Raw genomic sequence first — 17,018 nt, 5'->3', positions numbered from 1 at the left:
CAAACCAATATATCTACAGTAAATATTCAGCAGTCCCTTCAATTCACCCACTTTCCAGGATTTTTTAAAAAATGTTCTGTAAAAATAGAATAAATTCTCAGTCCAACACAGTTGAGAGGACTGTTTGTTTTTTCTAGATCTCAACAGTGGGAAAATAAAATCCATCTCCATCTTTGCTAAAGTTAATGAAAAATCGAAGTGCTATATATATATATATATATATATATATATATATATATATATATATATATATATATGTATATATATTCTTTTTTATAACTTTCTTGCTCTTAAGGAAGAAAGACTGTAAAAAACAAATAAAACTACATGATATTTTCTTTCAGCAAACTGTACTCTGATTACAAAGCCATCATAAATCTTCTCAGAGAAGAAATCCAGCTTCAGAATTTCAGTATAATGCAAACAGCAATGTAAGAGGACCTAATAAGCAACTTTTCAAGAACTGCAGGAATTGAACTGGAACAGAATCTTCTAAATGAGAAAGGCTTACCAATGAATACTGCAAGATAATAAGAATGTGCCAGATATCCAGGTAATATTACCTCAGAAATTGTAGCTTTTAAGTATGTGCTTTGACATGTTGCTTTCTTTAAAGCTTTTATATTAAGAAATTCCAAGTGCCAGTCATAAATTCTCTTTGCACTATTAATCCATAAAAATATATTTTATTTTCAACAAAAGAATGTAATGTAAAGATTGAGTGCATATGAATGAAATCTTTTAAAGATTTTTTTTAACCATTTATGTTTCATACAATATAAATGCTAGAAGGCAGTGAACTGATTCAGGGACTGTATTAGTTACAATGCGGTTTACTGTACTCATAATGCATTATATGAACCCATCCACTGTATTTGTAAACTATGATTTAACATGTGTGAATCAAGCCAACTGTGGTTTTCTTGAACAAATTTCATTAAGAAAACCAGCTAAGTGTGATGTATGGAGCTAGCCAATTTATTGGCAATCTAGTCCTAAACGTATAGATATAAAAGGCTCAGAAAGCTTTAGAAAAAAATTATCCTAAAGGACAGGACATCTCCACTTGGTAGTTACTACAGATGAATTGTAGTGTTTATTACATGCACTGCATAAGGCCTCACTTCATTTCACATTCACTTCTATTTCCCACTTAAAACTGAAAGGATTACTGGGGATAAAATAAATGTGCCCTAGAGAATATGCCCAAAATTTCTGTTACTAAGCAAGACAGTTAGGTGAGTTTAGCCCATTTTACGACCTTTCTTGCCACAGTTATTAAGTGAATCACTGTAGTTACATTTATAACATGGTTAAGTCAGTGATGAAATCCAAAATTTTTTACTACGGTTCTGTGGGCATGACTTGGTGGGCATGGTGTGGCTTGGTGGGCATGGCTTGGTGGGCGTGGCAGGGGAAGGATACTGCAAAATCCCCATTCTCTCCCCACTCCTGGGGGAAGGACATTGCAAAATCTCCATCCCCACCCCACTCTGGGGCCAGCCAGAGGTGGTATTTGCCGGTTCTCCGAACTATTCAAAATTTCCACTACTGGTTCTCCAAACTGCTCAAAATTTCCACTACCGGTTCTCTAGAACCTGTCAGAACCTGCTGGATTTCACCCCTGGGTTAAGTGAATCTGGCTTTCCCATTGTTTTTGCTTGTCAGAGTGATCACAATAGCCCCGGGATTCTGCAATCTTCATAAATACATGCCAGCTGTCAAGCATCCAAATTTTGATCATATGACCATGGGGATGCTGCAACAGTCATGAGTGAGTTAGGTCACTTTTTTCAGTGCTGTTCTAACTTTGAATGGTCATTAAACAAATGGTTGTAAATTAAGGACTACCTGTATGCATTTTCTCCCTTGACCTACCAGAAAATGTGCAATAAAAGAAACTTTCCTAGCCTAGATTCATAACCTAACCTAACCCAACCCAGCCCAGCCCAGCCTAGTCTAGCCTAGATTCATTCTTAAACAGTATCTTAAAACATTCATCAAGCATATTGTATTGAATTCCCTATCTACGTGCCCTGTTGGCTTTGGCAATGCTAACCAAAGAAGCAGGAACATGTCGTTAGTATGCCGGTAGTAAGCAGATATAAAATGCAATTAAGAACAATATAGTTACAGAAATAAGAGGAATAATAAAAAATATTTCAAGAACCCTACAGTATTGGATACACAACTGGAGAACATAAAATGCCCTTCTAATAGACTTTATACTAGTTTATTTTCCTATGTCTGTAATAGCAAAATCTTGAGCTGAAATTGACTGCTAAAATCTCTACCTGCTGATTTCTGCGGGTTGAAGCTTGTTACTGTGTTAAAAGCAGGCCAGGTGCTTTTTTTTCCTCATTGTTTTTGTCTAAACACTTGACATTTCAAGCAAATTAAAAACATTCACTATGAAAATAAAAAACCCCTTAGCAATAATATTAAATCAAAGCTGGTAACAAATGAATAAATCATTTACTGCAAAGTCAAAAATAGCATATTAATAAAAGCACAAACCAAACGCAATAGGCAAGCTAACCAAGCCTACACGCACGAATAAGCATGCGCAATGGACTGAATGGCTTGGCTTTTCCGGAGCAGTCACGCCACATTCAGCCTCACACTTGAAGGCATGCTCAGGCGCATGCGTCAAGCCCTACTCGGACGAAAGAAAGCAAGCGTACGCCCTCCAGGCTTCAAAAAGCTCGTCGACGTTTTCCCCGTCAACTGCTTTCTCAAAGCGCATGCGCAGGGAACTGCCTCACGCCAACAGTTAAGATTAATTAGTGTTTTCTTTCTCCTTCTGCCTACCCGGAATACGGACGAGGCTCTGGTCTCTGCCAGGCAAAGCTGCTTCTTTGCTGGGGATTTTTAGGAAAACCGAAGAGGCTTCTCCCATGGTGGCGAAAGTACGGAAGAGACGGCAGGCAGTAGCAGCAAAAAGCATTTGCCCCTCCCGCCTTCTTGTAAGCCCCCAAGGGCAAAAAGGAGGAAGAGGCGGTAACGAACTTGCCTGGTGGCTTGCGTAAATGCCGAGCTCGAGACTTGGAGCACGTGGCCAGCAATCCGCGCGGGAGAGAAATAGACGGGAGCCCGTCCAGGCACCGGCACTGCACTGTTGTTGCCTCTGATGATCCTGCTGCTGGTTATGTGTAACTTTCGTTTGACTCATAGGCAATATTTACAACGGGATCTCTGGCCCATAGGAAGATATAGGAAAGGTTTGCACCTTAAACCAGGGGTCTCCAACCTTGGCGACTTTAAGCCTGGCGGACTTCAACTCCCAGAATTCCCAAGCCAGCTGGCTTGGGAATTCTGGGAGTTGAAGTCCGCCAGGCTTAAAGTCCGCCAGGCTTAAAGTCGCCAAGGTTGGAGACCCCTGCCTTAAACTACGAGATAGCTGGCTGCAGTTTAGCATAGTGGTGTCGTGGAAAACAAGCACCCGTGCTTAGTTTGTGGTTAAACCCTGGTTGTGAGTACTCGGAAAACAAAAGTTAATACTACCTCCCAAATCTGGATAAGTTACCCAAAATTGGATAAAAGGGCTTTTTTCTTTGGGTAACGAACGAGACATGAATCCGTTCTTTAGCCAGTCACAAGGACGTTCAAATTGAAGTGTTTTACCTGGCTTTGGGAAAAAAGGACTTTGTGATAAGCAGTTTAAAATAATGAAGGAAAAAAGCTTGCGAACTACTGGAATAAACCATTGTTAAATCAGTCGTGGGGATGTTCTTACTTAACACCCCGGTTGGATAAAAGTTGGTTGTTGTTTTGCTTCCTCTGTAAAATGTGGATTATATCAGACAGTAATCTAAGCTTTTACTGAAGTATGATTTATGAAACAAGTGGCTTTGCACAATAGGACCTGGTGGCTCAGCAGACTGATAGCATTGTGATTCACACCAGCTGTCTGCAATTACTGTAAGGTCGAATCTCACCAGGCTCAAGGTTGACTCAGCCTTCCATCCTTTCTAAGGTAGGTAAATTGAGGACCCAGTTTGTGGGGGCAATAAGCTGACTTTGTATAAATATACAAAAGTATGAAGGCTATTGCTTAACGCATTGTAAGCCGCCCTGAGTCTCCGGAGAAGAGCGGCATATAAATCAAATTAAAAAAAAATACAATGAATGTGACTGAAGGACGTACTGCACTATAGTTAGTTTACTAATTTGGGAAATTCACCTAGTCTGTTGCCTTCTGGCAGAAGATACAGAACAATTAAAACTCGGACCACGCGTTTTCTGAATAGTTTTCATCCCAGAGCTATAATTGCACTCAACAATGAACTAAAGGGCCACCATCAGTGAGCTGTTGGACAGCATTACTTGGTCTGTTGTGTGGATGTTTGGGTGGTTTAGGGGTGGGGAATTTGTGGTGGGTGGGAGTGTGTTTGGGGATTGTTATGTGTGTCGGACCTGGTCTTTGGGTGTTAAGTGAATTTCGGTGTATGGGTATACTGTGTATACAAGTACAATGACAAAGTTATTATTATTATTAGAACATGTAATTTGAAAATGCATATACTCAGTTTCTGCATATTAACATGGTGTCCTAATACAGTGTTTTTGTGCCAGCATAAGAACAATTGTAATCCATAATTCACAATTCATAAATTGCAGTGCTTTCAATTTGTACAACGGTAAACTATGACCAAGGAAAGCATATTGTGCTATTGTACTATTTGTAGTACAAATAGTAGTAGGACTATTGTACTATCCTTAATTTCCCATAAGAAGGTTTTTTTTTGACCAAAGAAATTGGAATTTCTTCATGAATAAGAAATGCCCAAATGTTACCAGATGCTAGTCCAATTATTAAGACGTATTTTCAAAATAGTACAGTTGAACTTCACTTGTTTCAGTTTCTATGATATGCCTCTCAAAACTGACATTTATTTATAAAGAAATAAAATTTATTGGACGCCCATCTTTTCTCAAGGTAACTCTGGGCAGTTTACAATAATAAAAAATAAAAACTACAAAGATAAAAACATAAAAAACTGCACACAGCCAAATACAGCAGACCAATTAAAAGATGGGAAGGATGGGAGCAGGATGAGAGGGGAGATGGAATCTGTGGTTAATCAAATAAGCACCTCCACTATGTTTCTCTCCCATTGGAACCCCAAAACCAACTTTCAGAGCCAGGTCTTTAGGCTCTTACGGAAAATTAAGAGGGTTGGTGCCAACCTCACTCTGGGTGCCAAAATGTTCCACAGAGCAGGAGCCATGTCAGAGGGGGCCCTTCTCCTGGACCCTGCCACCCAAGAGGGCCTGCAGAACACCTCTTCTGCCAGCACAAGCAGGTGGGTCAATCCCAGTGAGAAGAGACTGCTCCTCAAGTAGCCTGGAGCAGGGCTTTAAAAGTGATTACCAACAGCTTGAATTGTCTATGGAGATTCTGGGTCATCCAGGTCATGGTTGTCCCAAAGGTGCTTTTTCAAGAGGCAACGACTTTCTGGTATCTATCTATCTATCTATCTATCTATCTATCTATCTATCTATCTATCTATCTGCAAGTATTTATATGCCGCCCTTCTCCCGAAAGGACTCGGGGCGGCGAACACAGGTAAAAACAAATAAACAGATAAAAACATACAATAAAAACCCAATTAAAACCAGTTAAGATCGAATGATAATAAATAATAACACCCAAGTTCATTATTTTCTTTGAAGACGTTTCGCTTCTCATCCAAGAAGCTTCTTCAGCTCTGACTGGATGGTGGGGAATGGAAGGATAAATATATCCTTTTTAAATAGGAAGTATAAACTCCTTTTTAATGGAAGGAGTATAAATTCCCCACCATCCAGTCAGCGCTGAAGAAGCTTTTTGGATGAGAAGCAAAACATCTTCAAAGAAAAACCCGGAAAGCAGTTGCCTCATGAAAAAGCACCTTTGGAATAACAGTTTGAATTGCAGACCAGCAGCCAATGCTGCTCGCGGAGCAGTGGTGTTACATGGACCATTCTTGGGGCCCCAAGAACTGCCCGCACCAAATCTTTAATAGTACTAGCTTTTAGCATGGTGAACCTGCACAAGACCATTTTCTGCTTGGAATCAATTGAATTGGCAGATATTTATATAATGGTCCTCAGGACTTCATTCAATGTATTTGGTGCCATCAGTATTACTAGTAAGATGGCTAAGTTCTTGACTGGTATCCTCATGTGCCAATTGCATTATTGTAGCGGCCTTTTGGCCAGCTTGCCAAAGACATCACTCCTAGCCTTGATTCATTTCTAGAATTTTATTGATACTACCCTGGACAATGTATGTATGCAATAGGTGTATATGAGTATATGTGTGTTTCTGTGTAATATGTATATGCATATATTGGTGCATGGATGTGTAAATACTGTATGTCTATTGTATCTGAATACGTCTCTGTATTTAAATGAACATATATTAAATTAGATCAAATAGATATAAATTAACTTGGATTAAATGGATATAAATACACTGTATTTATATATAAATATAGTGTAGATGTGTCAGTGTACATATATGCATACACAATACATATAATATGTGAATGTGTGTGTGTTTTAGTGTGCACATATGCATGTGTAGGTATATAGATATGTGGTCAAAGTACCAGTTATCTTTAAAGCCTATAAAATTTGATTCCAGAAAAATTGAAGAAATGTTTTCTATATAATGCCTACACATATACAAAAAATGCACACACTGAAATCTTCCTAAGTGCTTTTGTTGAGTTGCCCAAGACCACAAGAATTAGGAATGCTGTAAACAAATATCTAAAAGGATAGCTCAACAGAGTCTTGTGAGACTTTCCATGGACCAAATAGAGTTCATACAATAAAATAGCAGACTCTTTTTCTTCAATTGGCGGAGGTTACATGAGATTCAGCTGAATCATTAGTCACCAGTGCAACAAGAAGTTACAATATAAAAGATAAAGGGGAGGGGGGGGTTACGTCTCATGTAATGTTTTTTGCAACATGAATGAAAACAGAGGCTGAAGTGGAATTTTCTTGCCATTCTATATCTAAAGGATAACACCGATGTTATTAGAAGGACTCCCCCCCCCACCCCCTTGGGGTTTATCTTCCTTCTAGGAAGTTTTCAGTTTTAGTTATGAGTTCTCCAAAGCCATCTGGTGGATTTCTAGAGGAAGCGCAGCAACGCACTTCATGCTGGTTTACATCAGGAAATTCTTTTAGATGTCAAAGCTTAAAACCAGACCCATCCAATGGAAGAAGAAAAGTGCAAGAGGATATATAACAGCCACTTGATAAGCTTTCTGGCCATGGTTTTTTTGTGTGTGTGTGTGTGTAAAGATGCATTTAGAATTATGAAAAAATTGCCATTCTAGTCAGACCAGTTTTTAGCATGGAACATCAAGACAGAGATATAACTCTACTGTGGCTACACTAGAGAAGAAGCAGATGCACACTGAAGCTTAGTCCAGAGTTAGCTTATGGATCTCTTGGCTAATACATTCAGGTCTTCAATTTAAGATGTTTATAGTTCTGGACAAGTGTCAGATAATGTGTACTTGATTGTTAATAGCAAGTTGGTTTTCACAGAAAAGGAAATCCACCATTAAGAATTATCAAAATTAAGAGTTATCAAAGCAGATATCTCTTGTCTGTTTACATGGTAGTCAGATTGGTATGCTTGCCACCAACAGCATATGCAGGAATTCCCTCTAAAGAATATGTTTTAACTGCAGGGCATCTAGTTAAAAGCACAGTTATTTTAGGCAAGGTTGCTGAAGATGTGGCAGCAATCCACATTATTCTCTTGAGAATAGAAATTTCTTACTTGCATAGTTTCATAACTGTAGCCAAAATGAGCTGACCACAAGAACAATGATTGGTGTTGATTAAACTGTATAATGCTCAGCTCCCTACATAAGCAAATCAGTAGCAATATTTATTTATTGTAAGCTGGCCAGTATGTGATCTGGGCAGCTATATATGTTCAATAAATAAATAAATATCTCAAAGTACTCTTGGACGCTAATTCTGAATATATTATTTAAATAAATATGGGTAAACATTGAAGTCTGCATATCCAATTCTTCTAATGGAATATATTTATTGCGATAAAGTTTATGCCTCAATCATGGAAAAGAAATATGGACATCATTGCAAGCATGCAGACCTAGATATTCTACCTTCTGTTGCCTCAGGCAATATAAACATATTGATTAGTTGGGGGATTGTGGTTTTTTCTTGACTTAATAATATATATATAGCTTATTTTCCAGCAAATTACATATTACCATAGAAAATACGGGAAGGATCTCCCATCATTCCATATTGACAATAATCAACAACTTCCAAGTGTTCAAATGGGCACTGCTCAGCATAATTGAAGTAATTAACTCTCTACAGGTGAAGATTGATCCCCTTTGTAATTATTACTTTCCTGCCGCCTTGAAAGAGGCAGTGGTGAGGCCCCTCCCCAAGAAGCCCTCCCTTGATCCGGCTGTTCTAGCAAATTATCGTCCAGTCTCCAACCTCCGCTTCATGGCGAAGGTTGTTGAGAGTGTGGTTGCGCGACAGCTCCCCCAGTACCTGGATGAAGCGGTTTATCTTGATCCGTTCCAGTCGGGCTTCAGACCTAGGTACAGCACGGAAACGGCATTGGTCTCATTGGTTGATGATCTCTGGAGGGCTCGGGACAGGGGTTGTTCCTCTGTCCTGGTCCTATTAGACCTCTCAGCGGCTTTTGATACCATCGACCATGGTATCATGCTGCGCCGGTTGGAGGGGTTAGGGGTGGGGGGCACCGTGCTGTGATGGTTCTCCTCCTTCCTCTCTGACCGGTCGCAGTTTGTGTTGACAGGTCAGAGGTCGACCTTGAGGTGCCTTATATGTGGGGTGCCGCAGGGGTCGGTCCTCTCACCCCTTTTGTTCAACATTTATGTGAAGCCGCTGGGTGAGATCATCCATGGTTTCGGGGTGAAGTACCATCAGTACGCTGATGACACTCAACTGTACATCTCCACCCCGGACCACCCCAATGATGCCCTTGACGTGATGTCCCGGTGTCTGGAGGCCATGCGGATCTGGATGGGGAAAAACAGGCTCAAGCTCAACCCATCCAAGACCAAGTGGCTGTGGTTTCCAGCATCCCGATATAGTCAGTTGGTGCCATCTGACTATTGGGGGCGAGTCGTTGGCCCCCGCAGAGAGGGCTCGCAACTTGGGTATCCTCCTGGATGCACAGCTGTCCTTAGAAGAACATGTGACGGCCGTGGCCAGGGGGGCTTTCTATCAGGTTCGCCTGATTCGCCAGTTGCGTCCCTTTCTGGATCGGGACTCCTTGCGCACAGTCACTCATGCCCTCGTCACTTCCCGCCTGGACTACTGTAACACTCTCTACATGGGGCTCTCCTTGAAGAGCACCTGGAGGCTCCAGCTGGTCTAGAATGCAGCCGCGCGGGTGATTATGGAGCGTCATGGCACTTCCATGTAACACCTCTCCTGCGCGAGCTGCGATTCAAGGTGTTGGTTACCACCTTTAGAGTGCTCCATGGCTTAGGACCTGGATATCTACGAGACCGCCTTTTGCCGCCAAGAGCCTCCCACCGGCCAGGATGCTCCCACAGAGAGGGGCTCCTCGGGGTGCCGTCGGTCAAACAATGTCGACTGGCGGCCCCCAGGGGGAGAGCTTTCTCTGTGGGAACACCTGCCCTCTGGAACGAGCTCCCCCGGAGATACGGATGATCCCGGATTTACGAACTTTCTGCTGGACCCTAAAGACTTTCTTATTTCACCAAGCCGGGCTGACCTAATTTTTTAAATTGTTTAATTTTAATCTGAATTTTAATGGGGTATTTAAATTGTTGGGCCAAATTATTTAATATATTTTAAAGTGCTTTTAAATTTTTGTATTTTGTGTTTTTTCCTTTGGCTGTTCACCGCCCTGAGTCCTTCGGGAGAAGAGCGATATATTTATTTATTTATTTATTACATGTATTTATATGCCACCCTTCTCCCGAAGGACTCAGAGCAGTGAACACAAGTTAAGAAACAAGTACAATAAAATCATAATTTAATCCAAATAATTAATTAGTAGTAAATAATAAAGTATATATAAACTTAAATATAAAATAAAATAAATAAAAATAAATTATAGTAAGTATATGTCCATTGTCTTTCATGGTTCACCCCGTATTTGGCTGTATATTTTTAAAAAACACTTCTGTAACTGCTTATAATTATTATCCTTCTTTAGGTGGCAGCTCAGTATATGAAAACGCCATTCCATCTTTGAATGAATCCAAAGTAATACATGGCCTGTAATAATTGAATCAGCCACCCTTGGCATATACTAATATTTCTCCTTTACATTTGCCAATTTAATTTCCTTTATTTATATGCAGTAGTGTATAATTATATGGAAAGAAACTAAGATAAGGGCTATTGCTACTAGAGAAGCTCATGCACCAGATTTATTGACCTGAAGCTGTGATTTTTAGGCTAGCCTTTTCTAAGATATTGTCCTCCGAATATATTGGACAAATTTCCATGGTCATCCTATGCTATCTGGGAAAGCATCATAGTTGATCAAACACATGTGAAGGATATCAGATGAATGCTGGAGTTATGAATGCTATGAAGTTAAATTTTTCACTGAAAGGTTGGCGAAGTACATACAGTTGTTAGGAAATTACACATATGCTAGAGAAATATAAAGGCATCCATTGTATCCTTTAGACTAGGGAAGTCACAAGATTCCTGGATGTTTTGGAATCAGGTTTCTGTTCTAGAGCAAATAAAGAATTGAGAGTTCCAGCTGTAGATAAAACTTTACACAATTTCACAACAGGCCTGAAAAATTTATCAGTTTCTCTCTCAAACTTTTTCAGTATGGAATTCCTTAAGATTCTTTGAGCCTACCTGCTCAATATGTTAAGAAAAACATATATTCCGGAACTTTCCAAAAACTCCTTCGCTTCCTTTCCATTTATGAGAGGATCAAGGAAAAGATGAATAAATGCAGATTGACCTTCTCTAGTACGAGTTTTACAACAATCTCAATATTAGTTGGTTTCCAACCTATTAGTTTATTGGAAAGCAATTAAAAACTGCCCTGGAATAGATATTGATAAAGTCCCTTTTCCTATGGATTGTATATTATAGCTTTTCCTCAGGGTACCTCAGACTTTTTATTGCTGAATTGTTTTGTGGAGTTCTTGGTACTCTCTGGGTTTAGTTTTGTTATTGTTGTGGGCCACTTTGAGCCTTGTTGGCTTGAGCAATGTATAAATTGTAATAAATAAACCATCCCAAGCATGTTCTCTGTCCTTATGATGTGGCAAAGAGATCCAGCAAATTTGGCCAAATACTTATGCCTCTATGAGAAGATATGGAGAAAACTCTTCAGTGTTTATACCCACTTATATAATCACTAATATATATATATACCATATTAAAAAAAACAGAAACGCATGGGATTTGCATTTAAAGTTCCAACAGCAGGTTTACCTTGATTTTTGAATTAACCCCTTTATGGGGGTCACACCATATGTTGATTATACAGAAACCAACTAGTTAGATAACAGTACATTGAGCTCCAAAAAAACAAAACCCAAATCAAGGCAAAACTACCAGTAAGTATATTACACAGGGCTGTCTTAACGCATGGGCCTGATGGACACTTGCTGTGGGCCCCACGAGCATAGGGGCCCCATACTAATCTGTGTATGTTAACCCCTCAATGCATCTTGTATCATATAAATTCAGCAACATATTTATTACATTTCACTGCATTTCTTATTAATACTAACATGCAAATATATGTTTAATTTTATCAACCATTTACATTTTTATTCCTGTGAGTAGTTGTCATAGGGGCCCCAGTACACTGCTTTGCCCAGGGCCCATAATGCCGTTAAGATGGCCCTGATATTACATAGATATAATGGTATCTCTCTTTCACCTGGTTAATTTTGAAATGCAAATCTGGCCATTAATGTAGCTAATGTCATCTTTAAAAATTGAAGAAAGAACCATTTCGTGGTGTGAGATCATACTGTCCAGAATCTTAACTGCTAATCAATAAAAGTTCCTGCTCTTCCTTTATAGGATTCTTTTATTTTTAAAATGAAAAATTGAGCTGCGGCCCTTCAGATACCTCCAAATGGGAAGAGGGCTGTCCTTTATAAAGTAAAACATATAAGCTACCTACAATATATACAGACCCTGAAAATACTAAAACGTAAAACATTACAGCAGTCCTCCCCAGCCTTCTCCCCTACATATATATTTGGGCTACAGTTTCAATAAACTCAGGTCCTAACAAAGACTGACCATCACTTCCAAATGATGGTCTTCTATCTTGAGGGTAGAAATCTTAAGTTGGAGAAGGCTAGACTTGAGATCAGAACTAAATCAAGAGCTTGTACTCCATTTTCAAGATGAAGAGGGATCAGTGTAAGAAATAGAAAAGGGCATTGTGATTAAAAGAACAAGGTCAACCTTTCTTTGACAAGTTGCCTTTCCTCCTTGACTCTAAGGCTCAAAATCTGTCTTAGTAATGAATAAAAGGATCCAGCTAAATATCAAGTATGAAAAGGGAGAAATGGCTATCAGAACAATACCTTCAAGGGGCCTCTGTTAAGAAGTTAAATATTAGACATTGACCATTTGTAGTCCTGACTGACAGAGAAGGCTTGAATAAAAGATTTCATATAGCAATATCTCACAAGGTTATAACTATAACAATACCATATGATGCATAAGGACCATTAAGAGGTGTGTATGTGTATAAACGGTTTTTATTTCCAAGCAGTTGTCCTCTAACATGGCAGAGATGAATAGACACTATATTTCAGAGGCTAGTTAAAAGAGGGGTACACAATAATGAACTGCAGATGCCACCAAGGTCCCCTTCTGTTTTAGAGTATTACTTTGCCTTAGTACCATGGTCAAGAGGAAAACTAATCAGCAATTGATCCAGATGTCAATGGAAATAAAAGGGATAAAAACTGACCAAATTATCAAAGATAAAACTAAAAAAGTAAAGTTTTCTGTGAGTTGAATTTGACTCCTGGGGACTTCATGGATAGGTTCATGAAGTTTTATTGGCAACGAATAAAAAAGCTGCTTGGATGAGAAGTGAAACGTCTTCAAAGAAAAACCAAAAAGTCCCATTGCCTCCTGAAAAGAAGCATCTTTGGGAAATGAAAATGGTTTTCAATTGTCTTCTTCCAGGGTATGTTTTATTTCTGCCTAGTCAACAAACCTGGAATTCCCTGGTGATTCCCAACCAATATTAACTAGGGCTCATTCAAATATGTTTCAAAGATCAGTTAAGTGTTGCCATCTGCTGATACATCAAAAAAAAAAAACCAAAAAAAAAACCCCGAATGCTTCCTTAAAAAGGATGCAGCAAATGCTCCACCCAACATGGCCAGTAACAAACTATTTGGTTATTTATCCCATAAGTAAGACAAATTAATAACAGAGAAGTCAGGTCTTGATAGGCAAAAACCCTGCCATGAGGAACTATGAATGATAAGTTTTATATTTAGTAGAAGGTAGGACGTGAATTTAAGATACTTTTTTTTTCAAATAGGAAAAAAGTGTATCCTTTCTTGTATTCCCAACCAATGTAATATGGCCTTCCCATGGTGTAAGGAGTAAGAGGCTGCAGCTAGCGTAACACCTCAATCATGGTTAGGATAGATTACCGCAACACATTGCACAGAGTCTGCATTTGAAGACTAAACAAAAGCTATTGGTGTAAAAGACAGCAGCCAATTTGCCATTAGTCACATAATACCAACTTTGTGGGTGCTGCCTGAATTATCAATAGACTTTCAATAACAATTCAGAGTGGTAATATTAACCTATAAAATCTTCCATGGTTCTGCATTGAGATACACCCAGGATATCACAGGAGCCATGGTGGCACAGTGGTTAGAATGCAGTTTTGTAGGCTGATTCTGCCACTGCCAGAAGTTCAATCCTGACTGGCTCAGCCTTCCATCTTTCCAAGGTTGGTAAACATAGACTTTATATAGGCAAGTATAATGAAATATGGGATTTATGCATAATAGAGTAGGTTAAAAGCAGGGGTGAAATGCTACCAGTTTGGGCCGGTTTGCCAGAACCGGTAATAAAAATGCTACTAGTTCGCCCAAACCGGTAGTAAAAAAAGGCTTTAAAAAGTTTTTTAAAAGTTCTCACTATCCCACGGCACAGTTGATTGTTGGAACTTTTTTTTTAACTTTTTTTTAGCATTTTTTTACTACTGGTTTCGGTAAATAGGTTAGTGCTTTTAAAAAGTTTTTAAAAGGTTGTATACTTTACTGCATGCCTTTATTTGTAAAATTTGTACTGTATTCCACCATAATCAAAAAAATACCCTAGTGGTTGAGATACATTGATATAAATGCAATAAAAAGTCTATGGTAAATTATCAGTGTAACTCAGTCTGATGGAACAAACTCATCCCTCCAATGAATTTTACCTTATGTAAAACATGGGGCCAGACTGAATTTCTGGGTGAAGGCTATTCCAAAATGTACACACGCCCACACAGAAAATGTATCTGCACACCATCTCACACCTTACCTTATAGAAGTGAAGAGTCACAAAGAGATTCACTTTTCATTCTTTCCACCTTTTCCAGTATTGGAGCTTTTTCCAGAGAACTAGGTCTTTGCAAAATGTGTCCAAAGTAGGTTAATTTGAGCCTGGCCAATTGTGCCTGTACTGAGAACTCTGGGTTGATTTGTTTGATGATGCATTAGTTTGTTTTCTTCATTGTCCATGGTGTTCTCAGAAGTCTCCAAAATCAAAGTTCAAAAGCATCTATACTCTTCCTATCTTGTTTCTTCAAAGTCCAATTTTCATTTCCATAGAACGTCATCAGAAACACCATGATTCTTGCATGATTCTGATTTTTACATAAAAATAGAGGGGGTTATACACTCTATGTTTGACATTATTATGGACAATACTTTAAGCATAAAAAAAGGCCAATCAGAACACATTCATACAAGCTGAATGGAAAATTAGCATAGTGCTGTGGCTCACATTCAAGCCAAAATGTAGGATCACACATATCACACAAAGCCAAAAAGGAAGAAGTATATTAGATCTTAGTGTAATGTGTGAAGCAGGCCTTTGTTTGAATTCAGACTAGTGGGTGGGAGCTGTTGCAGAGGAAATACACATCTGAATAGTAAATGTGAAGTATTACTGAGAAGGAAATCATAAACTGGGCATCATTCATATACATAGAGGAATAGTTTTTTTCCCCTGATGTGGAGTTTCTATGCTTAATTGGCAGCGATAGACAACAAACTATAATAATTATATAATTAGCAAGAAATTACAGATCCCATTAGGTACTTAAAACAAGCTAGATTAAGTTCTGATTATTTTTTAATAGAGAGGAAGCCTGATGCATCACTGCGGCTCCCTGCATGCCAACATCCCTCAAAGAAATTGCTCACTCTGTCTGCAACTACTTCACATAATAACAGCATGTGCGAAATGTCCTGTACATGTCCTTGAGGAACCAGGAACCTCAGTCACATGTGAAATATATACTTTATGCAGAAATGTTCTAGGTGGAAAAGATGCATTATAGCAACAGCAAGGCATTGCTGAAGCAACTTGCCTAGCTCAGAAATACTTACATACCTTGAACATCCTAAGTGCCTCCTTATATGGAGCCAGAAAAGCATCGCCTACCATTCCTCTTCTCAGAGCTATGATAGGATTAGAATCATTCATGTACCAAGGTTTGTTCCTCTTCGTCACTCACAATCTTACTATATTACTCTGTAACAACACTGAAATTTGTAGCAACCAGCTATACAATAGTCCTGGCCACGGGTGAAATCTACTTACCTTATGTACTGGTTCAGAAGTACACATGTCACATGCGCGCAGGGATCAGGGATGGGTTCTACTTACCTTTACTACCAGTTCACAATGGGGCCATGCATGTGCGCTTGCTTTACTTGTGTGCTCTTCTGCGCATGCGCAGAAGCATTTTGAGGACATCGGGGTCAGTGGGCAGAGCTCCCACCGGTTTTACTACCGGTTCTATAGAACCAGTGTGAACCGGAGGCAACCCACCACTGGCGCAGACCCTCTGTCATGCGCAAATCCTCCTGCACATGCGCAGGGGGTAAAAAACAGGTTACGACAACCGGGCGGGTGGGTGGAGCCTCGTGCTGCCATCGCTACTGATTCTCTGAACCACCCGTCACCATCATTACCGATTCGGCCGAACCGGTCCGAACCGGTAGCATTTCACCCTGGTCCTGGCCTAATTGGTGAAAGATTTTAAGTCAAAGGAACTTATTCTAAATAGAAAATACAGAGAGATTGTGGTTCACCCACTTGAAAATATTGGGAGGTGGGAGCATGAGGAAGCGAGAACAACAGTGAGTGGGGTGATGATGCCAACTGGGTATTTTCTTAGGTGGTTTTTTTCCTGTGTTTTTGAAGATATTTTTTTTCTTTTAAAAAATCTGCATTAAGCCTTTTTTAAAGGGTTTTTTGCTGCAGTTTTCAAGAATTTACAAGTCAAAATAGGAAAACAGGCCAGACTCAGTAGCTAGAAAAAGGGAAAAAAAGCTAGATACCTGAGGTAACCATTTATCTGCAAGGTGTTCTAGTATGAATCGCCCTCCTGAAAAGTAGCCTTTTTCGCTACTAATTTTTGATCAAAATTAAGGTTCATTTTACAAAATTGAGAAAAGATGGTGTTATAGAGAAAGCAGCACAAGATTTGTCCTTCTTACATCTTTTTTCCTCCTGAATGTGTTATTAACAAAAGCACATGAACTAGAGAACAGTAATAACTTGAAAAACTTTCTGGTGGAAAAAGTGGGGTATATAAATAATTAACACAACATGTCCCAGAGTGCAATATTATTATAAGTAAATCCTTGGGGAAATTCCTTGATCTAGTCATGCACCCAGTTTCCTGATTTATACATGATTTATATCAGCTTCTTAAGCTAATATATATTATATGTAGAATATCGAATACATTTTGTTATCTTATGAAA

At 39.2% G+C, this 17,018-nt stretch overlaps 1 protein-coding gene across 2 annotated transcripts in view; it reads right to left on the bottom strand.

Annotated features, from left to right (window-relative positions):
- Positions 1-3,003, bottom strand: part of MSRA (methionine sulfoxide reductase A) — a 201,643-nt gene extending 198,640 nt beyond the window's left edge. Inside the window, exon 1 of one of the 2 annotated variants that reach the window (XM_070932210.1) lies at positions 2,812-3,003. In XM_070932210.1, the coding sequence (XP_070788311.1) occupies positions 2,812-2,947 (136 nt within the window). In that variant the 5' untranslated portion in view covers positions 2,948-3,003. The remainder of the gene's footprint in view (positions 1-2,811) is intronic. The other variant, XM_070932209.1, reaches the window with a different exon arrangement.
- Between the last annotated feature and the right edge of the window lie 14,015 nt (positions 3,004-17,018).

Source organism: Pituophis catenifer, unplaced genomic scaffold, assembly GCF_029215685.1.
Source record: "Pituophis catenifer annectens isolate HBS135680 unplaced genomic scaffold, rPitCat1.0.hap2 SCAF_1, whole genome shotgun sequence".
NCBI lineage: Eukaryota > Metazoa > Chordata > Lepidosauria > Squamata > Colubridae > Pituophis > Pituophis catenifer.
Note: the sequence above shows the minus strand (reverse complement) of the source record. Positions and strands in the feature narration are given on the sequence as shown.